This window comes from Dermacentor variabilis, unplaced genomic scaffold, assembly GCF_050947875.1.
Source record: "Dermacentor variabilis isolate Ectoservices unplaced genomic scaffold, ASM5094787v1 scaffold_12, whole genome shotgun sequence".
NCBI classification, from domain to species: Eukaryota; Metazoa; Arthropoda; class Arachnida; order Ixodida; family Ixodidae; genus Dermacentor; species Dermacentor variabilis.
Window position 1 is genome coordinate 610207 of NW_027460280.1, and position 14763 is coordinate 624969.

Consider the following 14763-nt stretch of genomic DNA (forward strand, 5'->3'; position numbering starts at 1 on the left):
ATGCCATCTGCCGGGGTTGTAACGTCCTCGGCGGAGCCGGCAGGATGCTGCTGCACGGAACCATCGAGCTGGTCGTGCCGTTCCTGAAGCTGTTGCTCTTGCTTCTGGATCACCTTTTGCTGCGTGCGAAGCTGTCTGTTGAGAAGTTCCAGCTGTTGTTGAAGGGCGTCTTGTTCGTCCATGGCGATGCGTTGTTGTTCGTTGTCCGGGTCACCAGATGTGGGAAGTCGTGTCTGCCGAAGGACGAATCCCAACATAAAAACGTAACGCTTCTTTATTCGACTAACGATTGCAGCGGACGGGCATACCAACACTACGTTCGTCATAGTAGCGGAAGGTAGAGGGCGGTCTTTCTCTGCCAGGCAGCCTGTTTTTAAAGCCACCGTCGGTGACGCATACCTCGGGTGACGTGGCGGTGACACTATGTTTTATCGACCATGCAGTCCAGCGTGCAGCTGTGTTATGCCGGGCCAGATGATAAGAAGACGGAGGGTGCGCAGAAGTATGCGTGGAGTGTGTTGCCACAATGTCACGCTATACACACAAAAATCCTGTACTTAGTGAACTCTATTCCGTCTTGTGTAAAGCATACATATCCAACCAGCATATCATTATATGCTGGGTGCAGGCATATAATATATATATATATATATATATATATATATATATATATATAGGGGGGCCCGGGGGGGCCCGGGCCCCCCACCCACGCCACCACTCCTCACACATTCCTAAAGCGCCGCCAATCAATGTTGAGACTTGGCAGCTGTTCATCGGTCAGCATTATGCTGCCTTGTTCACTCCTTTTAGATGGCGGTAGTTATCGGCCTCTCTTGTAATGTGAAGGACAGTTTTCTCATAGATTCCGCACCCGCGCAATTAACTCGAGATGCGTTCAGTTGTCACCATCTATTCAACAGTCACGCCCATAGCTGTTGCTTTTGTTAGTTCAACCTTCTTTGTTTAGGCTGATCCTGGGACCAGGAGGGGGATGCGGCTGTTACTCAGCTGGTCTGTACTCTCATGGAACGAGTTGCGGCCAGAGAAAACGACAATTGCGTTTAACTTTTCCCTTTGCTTCATTAGTTTCTTGAGTTACGACTCGCCGCGACGCTGGCAGATACCCGGAACCATCTACACGTGATATGGGTTAGATAAGGTGGGAAATAAAATAATGTGAATGAGAGTCCATCATGAAACCCTGCAATAACCCTTAACCCATAAGCAAGATGACTGTCGCCCGTTACCTCGTCTGTTTTTCCCTAATTGTGTAGCACTTTTCGTGCAAAATTGGCAACTGGAAACAAACATCGCAAGGAGTTGAGAAATTAAGTGATCTACTAAGGGAGAGAGCCAAGGCAACAACCAAACCGCAAGCAAAAGCAAATAATAAAAAAGTTAACCGTTGTTTATGAGAATATTTATGGATCAACATCTTTTTATTTAAAAAGGAAGTAGAGAAAACGCCGCCGAAAGTGGAGAACAATTACTTGTTTTGAATGATGCTTCTACAGTTATCGGTCGAACCGCCTCACCTAGCCACTTCTCTGCTGTGCTTATGTGGGTGTTTTTCTAACCTTTCGCGGTGAGCGCAGTACGTCTAGAATCGCGGAGTCCTGCGCTCTACGCGGTTGTATGGTACTGGCGGCCGCACAGCGTTACGCAATTCGCGGAACTGTCAAAACTGATCAACAAGGCGAAAATAACTGATATTCGAAACTATAACATGAGAAAGACTGAAGAAGCCGTTAAAAATGAACGCAGCCTGAAATCAGTAAAAAAGAAACCTGGCATAGGACAAACCATGATGTATGCACTAAAAGATAAGAAGGTTAATATCATCAGCAATCTCGAAGATATAGTAAAAGCAGCGGAAAAATTTTAAGCTGACCTGTATACAGTACCCAGAGGAGTCACGATACCTCACTTAGAAACAGTAATGAACAGGATACAGAAACTCTTCTATAACTAGCGATGAGGTCAGAAGGGCCCTGCAAGACATGAAACGATGAAGATCGGGAGGAGAACGTGGAATAACAGTCGACTTAATCAAAGATGGAGGAGACATAATGCTTGGAAAACTGGCGCCTCTTTATACGAAGTGTCTATCGACTGCAAGGGTCCCAGAAAACTGGAAGAATGCAGACATTATACTAATACACAAAAAAGGAGACGTTAAAGAATTGAAAAATTATAGGTCTATTAGCTTGCTCCCAGTATTATATAAAATATTTACCAAAATAATCTCCAATAGAATAAGGGCAACACTGGATTTTGTCAACCAAGGGAACAGGCTGGCTTCAGGAAGAGATAAATTACAATGGATCACATCCATGTCATCAATCAGGTTAACGCGAAATCTGCAGAGTAAATAAGCCTCTCTATGTGGCTTATATAGATCACGCAAATGCATTTGGTTCAGTAGAGATACCAGCAGTCATAGAGGCACTATGTAATCAAGGAGTACAGAACGCTTACTTAAAAAGCTTAGAAAATATTGCTACATGCGTGTGGTATTTGTTTGTTTGAACGAGGCGCATGGGCGCCATCACTCCAGAAAAGAGGAGGAAGAATGAACTGGGCTCGTGCTGTGAATCTAACCGGTCAGCGCTGCAACCGTTGTTGTAAATATAATCTGTAAATAGCTTCTCGTCTTACTGACTCGTCCTTCACGTGAGAATATCTACAGAGGTTCTACAGCTACCTTAATTCTACACAAGAAAAGCAGGCAGATACCTATAGAGAAAGGGGTCAGACAGGGAGACACAATTTCTCCAAAGCTATTCACTGCGTGCTTAGAAGAATTCAAGCTATTAAACTGGGAAGGCCTAGGAGTAAAGGTCGACGGCAAATATCACAGCAACCTTCAGTTTGCCGATGATATTGTTCTATTCAACAACAATGCAGACGAGTTACAACAAATGATTGGAGACCTTAACAGAGAGAGTCTAAGAGTGGGGTAGAATATTAACACGCAGAAGATGAAGATAATGATAAATAGCCGGGCAAAGGAACAAGAGATCAGGATCGCCAGTCGGCCACTAAAGACTGTGAAGGGCAACACTGGATTTTGTCAACCAAGGGAACAGGCTGGCTTCAGGAAGAGATACTTTACAATGGATCACATCTATGTCATCAATCAGGTTATCACGAAATCTGCAGAGTACTACTGCAATGTGTACGTGTACCTAGGTCAATTAATCACAGGGATCCCTGATCATGAGAAGGAAATTCACAGAAGAATAAAAATAGGTTGGATCGCATACGGCAGAAATTGCCAGCTCCTGACTGGAAGCTTACCATTATTATTGAAAAGTAAGGTGTGCAATCAGTGCATTTTGCCAGTGCTGACATATGGGGCAGAGTCTTGAGAGCCAGTTAAGGACTGCGCAAAGAGCGATTGAACGAAGATTCCTAGGCATAACGTTAAGAGAGAGAAAGAGAGTGGTTTGGGGGGGGGGGGGATCAGAAAGCGAACGGGTATAGACGATATTCTAATTGCCATCAAGAGGAAAAAAATGTACCTGGGCAGGTCATGTAATGTGCCGGTTAGATAACCGTTGGACCATTAGGGTTACAGAATGGGTACCAAGAGAAGGAAAACGCAATCAAGGACGACAAAACACTAGGTGGAGCGATAAATTAGGAAATTCGCGGGTGCTTGTTGGAATGGGTTGGCGCAGGACAGGGGTAATTGGAGATCGCAGAGAGAGGCCTTCGTCCTGCAGTGGACATAAAACAGGCTGATGATGATGATGATGATGATGATGATGATGATGATGGAGTTGTTGGGCCCCCCCCCCCCTCCCCCGAAAAGAAATCCTGGGTACGGGCCTGGCTGGCTGCCTGGCCATAGGAGCATCGAGGGTAACATTCTGGCGGACGAGATGGCCACGTCAATCGCATCGCAAGCTGTTAACCCTACCGCTGAGGTGCCTGTCACAGATCTGAGGCCTTTCTTGCGAAGGAGGCTGCGAGGTCACTGGCAACACATGTGGGACGTGCAAACGGATAATAAGCTCCACCTGATAAAGCCACAGTTAGGATTCTGGCCCTCTACTACAAAATCGCGCCGAACTGATGTCCTGTTCTGTCGTCTCAGAATAAGACACACATTTAGCACCCATAATTTTCTACTCACCTGAAGTGAGCCTCCAACCTGTGGTAGATGCGGGGAGAGGCTGACCATACTCCACGTCCTATTGGAGTGTAGGGAAGCCGAATTTGAGAGAAAGATACATTTTTCCTTAGCATATTGGCAGCACATTCCTCTTCATCCTGCAATGTTTCTCGGTCCAGAACCGCTTTTTAATACAGACACAGTCCTAGGTTTCCTCAGAGACGTGGTCTTACATGTTATTAGTTCCATACATTCATAGCACTTCCTCTCTTTAGAGGATGCTGCTGGGATAGTTGTGCTGTAGCTAACCTTTGCATCTTACATGTTCTGCATATCATATCATTCTTCCGCAGTGTAGTGTAAGGCTCATAGTACTCATCATTAGTAATCGGCATAATCTTATTGCACGTAGATTTTACGCACTTTACAGCGACTATTTTTAGGCCCCTCTACAGCCACGTCATATCAACTTCACAGAACTCATCATTCCACCGCGAAATCAATAACACTGTCTTGGCACTCTTTGGCCATACCCGTTCCTTGCGCCACTAAACAACACACATTCATTCATTCATTCAAGAGAGAGAGAGAGGCCGGCGATTTGATGTGCGTGGCAAAAAGGCGAGTGTGGCAAAGGGCATGCAGGCGGGTGCGGCGGCTCACATCTTTTTCCAAAGATATTGCATTTTTTTCGGCACACACACCTAGTAGCCACATTTAATTGTTATAACTGATAATGCAGCATGGGAGCATTGTAGTAAGCGATTTATTTCGCCATAGAACACATAACGGTGCATCGCTGCTCATTGTTATATCTGACATATTGTTCAAATCAGTACCTGTCGTGGTGGCTGAGTGGCTACGGTGCTGTGCTGATAAGCATGAGGTCGTGTGCTCGGAATCCGGCTGTGGCAGTCATATTTCGATGAGGATGAAATGCAAAAACACTCGTGTGCCGTACATTGGATGAATGTTAAAGATGCTCAGGTGATCAAAATTATTCTGGAGTCCCCCACAATAACGTGCCTCATAATTAGATCATGGTTTTGGCACAAAGGACCTTATAAGTGGGTTTGACTGTAGTACATTAATGCTATATCAGCTGGAAGATATTGAAATGTGTGTTTCATTATTGATTGTGACAGCATCCTGATCAGCTACAATGATGTGCTCAAGATCTCGGACTTTGGCACTAGCCGACAATGGAGTGAGCGCAGCACCAAGATGTCCTTTGCTGGTACAGTGGCGTGGATGGCACCCGAGGTGATCCGCAATGAGCCCTGCTCTGAGAAGGTGGATATCTGGTGCGTCTGCTTTCTTTTTGACACAATTTTTGCATGTCTGTAAGCCACAGGACGGGTTCGGCACTGTGCACCAATACTGTTGTCACTTCTAGATTGGATGTGCAAAGTTATTATGTACAGCCTTACCTTTCTGCATGCGTGTTATACAGCGGACAAGCGCCGTCTTTTTGTTTTGCACACTTTGGGACATTCAATGGCATGCGGGTTTTGCAGGTCATATGGTGTGGTCATGTGGGAGCTACTCAACTGTGAGACGCCGTACAAGGATGTTGATTCCAATGCGATCATCTGGGGCGTGGGCAACAATAGCCTGCACCTACCTGTGCCTGCCACCTGCCCAGATGGGTTCCGGCTGCTAATGCGCCAGTGCTGGTGAGCATGACACAATTCACCTTATCATATATGACCTCTTGTAGCAACTCATTTCACTGTGTCATAGTACTCGCATCCTGGCTTGTCTGGTGGGATCACTGAAAAGATCAAGTGCAACTTGTGGTCATGCACTTAATTTGCACAATCATTATGAATTTCAAAGGAAGCATTCAGACACTTCTCTGGCCCTCGTCTACTTTAGTCTGCCTTATTTGCTTGAAATGTCTATTTTTGATTTGAAGAAAATTTTTATAGCACTCCAAACTTTTCAGTGCCTGCTGTATTTTGTCATGAAAAAAGAAAAAAAAAAGGTACTGCAGCTTTTGCAGGTCATTCTGTCTTCGCAAAAGTATAAAAAAAAAATAACATTCTCTACACTTTCACCCTTTTACACCTTGCTTAGACAACATTGTAAATTAAAATAAATTCAATTTATTACACAAACAAAAAATGACAAACTTTGTTTGCTTGTTGAGAAATGGGTCTCTTTGGGAATCTTTTATGTGCCTTGTAGCAACGCTGTTTGTGTGCGTGCTTTACTACCTTGTGCAGCAATATACAATTAAACATCTATATAACAAACTTCAATGTAACAAAATTTCACTGCCACTACAAAAGAATACTGAGGCAATAAATAGGGGATGCAGATGGCCAAGTGGTTCAATTCTATATGGCTGCTTTTGAACACACCTCTCAAATCGAGAGAGCCACTGCCGAAACTGAGCAGTGTTGCTGCAGGACCCTCTCACTGTCATGTTCCATATTAAGTCAAGATCATATCACCCCCTGCTCACCATTAGCTGTGGCTGCGAGGGAAAGCTTATGAGAGTGAGCCGAGAGGGATGGCGACATGGTCTTCCCTCGTGAGCAAGTGCTGCACATCGTCGAGTGTGTGTTGCTGTGGGGGCAAAGTCTGGGCTAACCAAGATGGCCATAGCTTCATCTGGCATTCATGCGTTCATATGCTTTACCGCATAACACAAATTATTGCGGCAAAGCATACATCAAAAACCATGCGGCGAAGCTGACGTTAGGAGACTGGCTGCTGCTGTGCAACATTAGGCCCTTGCCCATTTTTATTAATGCTAATAAATGGAGTGCACACCAGATTTCTACTTAGTTTAGGAGCTTTAATGATATCTCTACATTAGTTTTCTACTTTGGACACATAGAAAGCATGTGCATGAGGCGTGTTAGAATCAGGCAAGTACTGCCAAATGAGTCAGCAGTGTGTTTTGACATTTCGTCTGCATCTTGTTTAATTCGACTGGCCAGATAAGTCGGTCAGATTTGCCACTCCCATCATGTTCAAATTACTTGAAGTCTACTATATAACGAAATTTAGATATAACCAAGTAAAGTGCCGATTTTACTGACTGCATCATGTCAAGGCTTAACTATATATTCAGTTTCTTCTGAAGTTTGGACGTGGCATTGCAATTGCATCAGTTGAGAAAGTGCAGGTCAATGGAATGGAGTTGCTTATTTGCTTGCGGTAATACTGTCGTCTTGTGCAGGAGCCCCAAGCCACGAAACCGGCCCTCATTCCGGCACATCTTAATGCACCTAGACATAGCAGCTGTGGAGATCCTGAGCACGCCAAAAGAAAGCTACTTTGCGGCCCAGGCTGGCTGGAAGGAGGAGATACGGCGCTACATGCAGAGTATTCGCCAGGAGGGCCAACCCCAGGGTGAGCAGGAACTGATCCGGCGGCGGCGGGAGGAGCTGCGCCATGCCCAGGACATTCGGCTGCACTACGAGCGCAAGCTGGAGCGCACCAACAACCTCTACATGGAATTTACAGCCTGCCTGCTGCAGCTGGAGCAGCGCGAGCGTGAGATCATACGGTGGGATTCCATGGCCAAGCACTCCATAGTCACACTTGAACTGAGGGCCCATGCCAAAGCCTTCAGCCAAACCAGTGGTGCCACCACACACACACAAACACCAGGGGGACAATCTCTCTCAGAGTCAGTACACTTGTCCAACCTTTTCTCCCACTGTTTGAAGCAACTCCTCAAGCTTAATGCTGTTGAGTGGTCTCTGCCAAGGGATCCTCACCTCATGCACAGGGGTGAATCTCCTTAGTTTATTGATTTTCACAGAGCTCGGTATGATGAAGGGTGGGTGGGGAACGCTGGCCCATTCCTGAGAGGCGAACCTCATTGATACGATCCCATTTCGTATGATTTTCCGGCACCAATGTTCGCTATCAAGAACACAGAAAATGGCCCATTTCACTTAAGCTTTTAATGTGTTAGCATTGTTTGGGTACGTCTCACACTTCCTGAGGGCTATTTATCTATCTGTGTATGTTTGTATCTATGTATGTTTGTATCTAACCATTTTTCTGGCTATCTGGGTCAATGGGTAGTCTGTGGTCAAGTGGTTAGCGCATCAGGCCGCTGTGCTGAGGTAACATGGTTTGAAGCCAACTGTGGGACCAACTTGGGTCACTGAGTACCGTATTTACTCGAATCTAACGCTACCTTTTTTCCGATAGAACAGGTCCAAAAATTGCCTGCGTGTTAGAATCGAGTACGACCCTAAATCTGCGTTACCATATCGCCATCGGAATGATAAAAATGGCCGCCTTGTACGTGTTTCTAGCCTAGCTCCCGTAGCTTCCTCCATGTGCATACCTCCATGTTATATGTGTAACCAGGCACTGGTGTAACCTAGTCTACCGCCTGTCTTCCCGTTTTCTGTGTTAATTCAATCAGCATGGAAGCGCCGACTGCGAAGGTAGGCCGAGTCCATCATGATGCCGCATTTAAAAGGGAAGTTATCATGTGCGCAGAGACAGACGGAAATCGGGCCGCATCACGGGCATTCAGAGTTCGTAAAACTTGTGTGCGGGACTGGCGCAAACAGAAGGAGAATATTTTCGCCAGCGAAGCAACAAGGAAAGGTTTCAGTGGACCGAAGCAGGGCCACTTTGCCAAAATAGAAGAGCTGCTCGCAGAATACGTGCAAGAGCAGCAAGTGGCACAGAGGCCTGTGACGACCGATCTGCTCATAGTAAGGGCGATGCAGTTAGCCCCACAGAAAGGGCTAATGCAGAGTGACTTCAAAGCGAGAAGGTGCTGGCTATCAAATTTTATGGAAAGAAAAGGCTTTTTTCTTCGAAAGCGGACAGGGATATGCCAAAAATTGCCCGAAGAATATGATGAAAAATTGCACAGTTTTCAGCGATACGTTTTGAAGCTGCGCCATAGAAACGGCTACCACTTCGGACAGATTGGAAATGCCGATCAGATGCCGCTTTACTTTAACATGCCTGCCTCCACAACCGTTGAAAAGAAGGGGGCGAAGCAAGTGCACATTTTGTCTTTCAGCCACCAAAAAACTAATCACCGCAATGCTTTGTTGCACTGCGGATGGGCACAAGCTGCCCCCGTATCTTATCTTCAGATGGAAGACGCTCCCAAAAGTAATTGTGTTTCCGAGTGCGTGATTGTGCGCAAATGAAAAAAGTTGGATGGCCACGGTCTTGGTTGCAGACTAGATAGATAACATTTGGCGAAAGAGACCCGGCGGCATTTTGGATCTGCGTGGGATGCTTGTGCTCGATGCGTTCAGGTGCCACCTTGACCAATGCATCAAGGACAAGCTGGCTGCATGCAACACCAATCTTGTGATACCCGGGGGCATGACATTGCTGCTCCAGCTGCTCGATGTGTGTTTGAACAAGCCAGTGAAAGATAGAATTCGGGCACTCTACACCTAATGGCTTGTCAGTGGCTGCCACAAATTCACGCCCGCCAATAAAATGAAGCCTGCCTCGCTGCAGGACTTTGCTGGATGGGTGAAAGATGCATGGTGCGCGATCCCATCCGCCATGGTCAACAAGGCCTTTGAAAAGTGCGGGATTTTGAATGCCATGGACGGCACTGAGGATGAAATGCTTTGGTCCGTTGATAGCGATAAGGAGTTGTCTGATAGGGACAACAAGTGATATCTATTAGCCCACGCGACTCGTACCAGCGCAGTGAAAATCTTGGCGGGAAGGTATGCCGTTTCCATTTGTGTTTTTATTCATCGCAACTTTATTGTACAGTGAAACCTCGTTAAACTGTAGTTCGCCGGAGCTCGGAAAAAGAATGTATTAAACGGTAGTACTGCTTAACCGAAACAGCATGAGATAGCCCACTTATACCTGTCAAAAACGGAACTCAGAGAGAGTGCGATGAAAAGGGAAAGAAAAAACATGCAGTATTTATTCACTTCGCGCAACAAAAGTGTTATTTTTTCGTTTGATGCCGCAGCGGCCTAACAGCGACGACCGCGGCCTCAAACTAACTGAAGCTGCAAGCCAGCTTTTCAGCCAGCTCCCTCTTCTTGGCAAACACTCACATGGCAGATTCCTCGTTGGCATTGCAGATTCTCCTTGCACAGGCGTGGTATCTCTGTTGGTGTCGCGGGGTGCCTTTTTCATTGCGGGGTGCTGTTATCATCGCAACGATTGCATTCACGAGGCTGATGTAAAGCGCAGCTTCTGCCGCTGTCGGGCCTGAATTGCCCATGCTGTCGCTTTCCGTGTCGTCCTCATCACTGTTGCTAGGCGACACTTTGGCAACAACACAGGCAACGATGGTGAAAAGTCGAAGCTCATAGCTGACATCTCTTCGCAGCCGCAACAGTGCTGCAGAGGAACTGCTTCGCTTTCCAAATGCCACAAACCATAGTCAACAGCAGATCCCTGTCGTGTGCCAGTGCCAACTTCTTCATGTCACGTTTGATAGCACGAACAATGTCTAATTTTTCTTCTATGCTGAGCACCTGGCATCTCTTTTATCCGAGCTTCAGCATGACGCGAGTCCTTGTTTGCACGACGCCACAACACTCCCTGGCATGGTGCCGAAATGATGTTGATGTTCATGTGGCTTCATGCGCAAATGCGCAGAGCGCTTGGAGGCTGTTGTTCTGATCCATGGTTCCGATCTCTGAGGCTTGTTGTTCTGCGGGGCGACGCGATAGAGATGACGCGCCGCCATGTTTGCTCGACGAAAAGTGGAAACACTACGTGTTAATCGATACATACGCAATAAGCTGATATATGGTTTATGCAGATACAGAACACATTTGACGGGGATTTGACTTTACTACTTTTAAAACTAAAGTACTGTTTAAGTGGGTATGGTTTAACGAGGCTTTACTGTATTGGGAATAAATCTGTTTTTTTCCAAATGAGAGAAAATAGTATTTCTGTATGAAAACACGAGGTGCATAGTATTGTACTTTTTTTTTTTTGCTCGTGGAAAACGAGTGCGCGTTACAATCGAGTTTTTTATTATTTTTTTTATTATTATTTTTTGGTCACGGAAACCGGGTGCGCGTTATAATCAAGGGCATGTTAGGATAAATACAGTATATGCTAATGTGTACATACATGCTGCTCTTCAACAACGCTCTTTCATGCCGACTTGGGTAACTATAGATGCGGGACTGGGTAGACACCGCTGTTCGAGCTCCTTGATGCCAACTTGTAGCACTGGGTATGTGCCAGTAGGTGTATGCCGCTCTTCAATGAATATCTTTGTCGCCCACTTGAGTAACTAGGTATGAGCCAATGGAAATGTGCCACTCTACAATGACAAAAAACATCTAATAAATTTCCCCAATGCTGAGCTGAACCAAACCAATTTCGCAAGGGTTCCTCAAAGACAGCAACTCGATGCATTAGCAGGCTTCACTACGAATGCACTGGCAGGGTGTCTACCAACCGGGAAAACCGGGAATTCTCAGGGATTTTGAGTAGTCTAGAAAAAGTCAGGGAAAACTCAGGGAATTTGGGCCTCTATCAGGGAAAATTAGCGGCAATGTTATTGAAAGGGTCGAAAGTTGCGGTAATGCTGGATCGAGTAACAGACAGGAATCGTAATGAATCGTCTTTGATGCCCTTTCGTCGGCAGGAGGAGTTGCCTGTGTACAGTCAACGAGCGACTTTCCGCATTCCCGATAATTTGGACGGCTTCGCGACCCAGGCACGTACCCCATAGAGTCAACGTATAAAAACGTGTGAAATTTCCGACGCAAGAACGCTTCGCCGTCCGAATTTCCGGACGTTTTGCCATGACCGCAGGTCCGAAGCGCCAATAATCAAAGGCACCACCACTGCCATTTTGATTAATTCGCCACCTCGAACCGGCACTCTCGCACGCAGATCCGCTGGCAGCCGTTGCCACCACTGCGGCAACGCTAGGCCTAGCTGCTTCGACGTTCGCTATGAAGCTTCTTGCCGTTGGGTGCCGAGTTTTTTATTGAAAGAATTAGCTGCTGTCAGCAGTGGCACGGACTCCGCCTTTGTGGTCCTCGCGATTGGCTTAGAAACTTGGAAAACACGGTGCGTTGCATAATGCTGGTTCCTGAAAGTCAGCTTTGCCTCCCTACAGAAATGTTATTTGGTGAAGCTTCCGTAAAAGTATTGCAGTGAAGCATAACAAGCATGGGAAGGGGCCACGGAACACAGTATGGATTCCTTAATTATACACGCAGGCACCCGGTATTTCCTGTCACAGTATGAGCGCCGATATGCCTAATACGTGTACCGACAGGCCTTCAGAGCGTTTTCGAACGTGCCTGTGGCGGTTTGAGCCCCTAAGGGCAGTAAATGACACGGATTTATTTTTTTCCAACTGGCCGATTTTCCGGACGTTTCCGCGGCCCCTAGGGAGTTCGAAAAATCGGTCGTGGACTGTGCAGCTGACCAAGATGCTTCAAATGGTCATTGGGGCGAACGAGTGGCGGAAGGTGGACAAGAGAAATGACCTACGCATTGAGGAACAAACGGGAATGGAAGCTTGCTGCCGCCGTTTTGAAGGAGCTTGAGCTCAAAAAATAAAGTTTTGGCTGATGCCGAGATGCAGGTGTCCCTCATCAAAACCAAAATAAACTCTTTAAAGCAGTGAAACACAACACTCGGGCGTCGTGCGCGGGTTGAGAGTATGTCAAGACAGTTGAGGTTTACGAGCTGTTGAGAGAGAATCTCAATTGTGACAGAGTTCGGGCCTCATCCCACTGAGGTTGCTATCAGTTGATAGAAATAGCTCATATTCGAAAATATTTGCTTCTATATGCATCTCCTTTTTATTCGTATTGGATAATGTCCGACCACATTTGCAATTTTTTTCGAAGACACTTTATTTGCTGTGCATTTACTAACCCATGTCTTCTATTCTACTTTTGAATAACATAAACACTGCTCCTTAGTATTCAAATTGGGTTAAGTCACGTTTTTATTGTTTTCATATGCTTACTAGAGAGTGACAGCATCAGGCGATATGGTTTCAGTCCGTCTTGACATAAAACATAGTTCTGCATCACTCCAGGAAATTTGCAATGGCACTCAGGGAAAACCTGGAAAACTCAGGGAATTTGGAAATGTCAACTTGGTAGACACTCTGACTGGGTATTGTGGGCGTTTGGGCTAACGAGCCCGGCACTGACTTGCTAAGGTCTGAGGAGACACATACCTTGTCCCCACTTCGCAGTGCATGCAAAGGAACACTGCGGCGGGTTTGCTTACTCACCGGCAAAAGGTAGAGATTGCTCCAGCCATGGTACGAATGAAATGGGGTTTATTCCCTGTTACTTAGAAAATGAGCGTGCAGTACGGGAGGTTACAGCACTAAGGTGGCAGACGCTATATAAAACAAGGCTGGAATGGCATGTGCCCACTGAATGCTCAAGCAAATGGCTCAAGTTGCACATAAATTGCAGATGGGGGTCCAAAGGGATACACACAGTATGTGCTGCTTTTCAACTAATGCCTTTCACGCCTACGCCTTAGTGAGCTGCACCATGAATGCACTAGGTATGTACCCCTCTTCAATGAACCTCTCGTCAACTTGGGCTGCTGAGCGTGTGCCACTGATTCTGCGGCAAGCGAGGGAACAGTTCTCAGTATTTGCAGGCAACGGCATGCCATGTTTCTCTTCTCGGCGGGCGCATGCAGACATTGCGGTAGTGCCACTAGATGGCACACCGTGTCCAGAAAGAATCGTGGGAGAGGAGCTAGATTCGCACATGCCATGTTTCTCAACGGTAGCACGCACTGGCGCATCAGGCTTATCGGAGGCCATGGGCAGCCTTCACTGTGGTGGCACTAGATGGTGCCTAGTGTTCTTAGGAAAGTGCAAAAGAGGAGTCCCGCTGCAGTACACACCTCATACCCACTTCGTTTCGATGATGACAATAATTGTGGCACTGTATTGGTTCAACGCTAATGCATTACTGTTGACAGTCATCGTGAGATGGGTTCTGCTGCAATTTTTTTACCAGTTTAGAAGTTCCCGGTAAACACTATACAGTAAAAGTTCGTTAATTCGACCCGCAAGGGGAAGCCACTTCAGTTCGTATTAACAAAAGTTCAAACTAAAGAAAGTGAGGGAGAACAACAGTACACTGTGATTTGGAAGCAGTAGTGCATGTCAGAAATCGAATGCTTGAAAAAGTTCATGATCATAGTCTGCCTTTCTACCTTGAAGGCGACAGCTAGCACTTCTTGCTCTAACGAGCAAATGTGGTGGAAGGCCTCCTCTTCGCCTTCTTCAAAACTGAAGAAGAAACGGGCAGCATTCAATCCAGCCATGACCTCCGCAGCGGAGGGCCGCACTGGTGCTTCGTCTTCCTCCTCCTCCTCGTCACTGGCAGCGACAGGTTCAGCGCTTCTGACCTGACAAATTATGTCCTCATATGTCAGCGCACCACACACCACTGCACTCTCGTCCACGTTGACATAGTCAGCAAAGGAGATTTGCAAAGGCCCCGAGATTTGTGACGGGCAAGAAGTCTCGGAGGTCAACGTAGAACAGAGAGGAGGCAGGGCGACGCAGTCTTGTGTGTAGGCAGTAGGCGCGTTTCTCTTGTGTGCCAGGCGTCAAGCTGCCGGCACGGTGGTGCGTAGTTCGAATTATCCGTGGCGGAACCTTCTCCCGTTCGAATTAACGGGCTTTTTTATGCATA

At 46.5% G+C, this 14763-nt stretch overlaps 1 protein-coding gene across 2 annotated transcripts in view; it reads left to right on the plus strand.

Moving 5' to 3' along the window:
* Positions 1–14763, plus strand: part of LOC142566014 (mitogen-activated protein kinase kinase kinase 13-like) — a 673242-nt gene that overhangs the window by 321107 nt on the left and 337372 nt on the right. For both annotated transcript variants that reach the window (XM_075676704.1, XM_075676705.1), the window contains 3 exons: positions 5266–5424; positions 5638–5796; positions 7314–7643. In XM_075676704.1, the coding sequence (XP_075532819.1) occupies positions 5266–5424; positions 5638–5796; positions 7314–7643 (648 nt within the window). The remainder of the gene's footprint in view (positions 1–5265; positions 5425–5637; positions 5797–7313; positions 7644–14763) is intronic.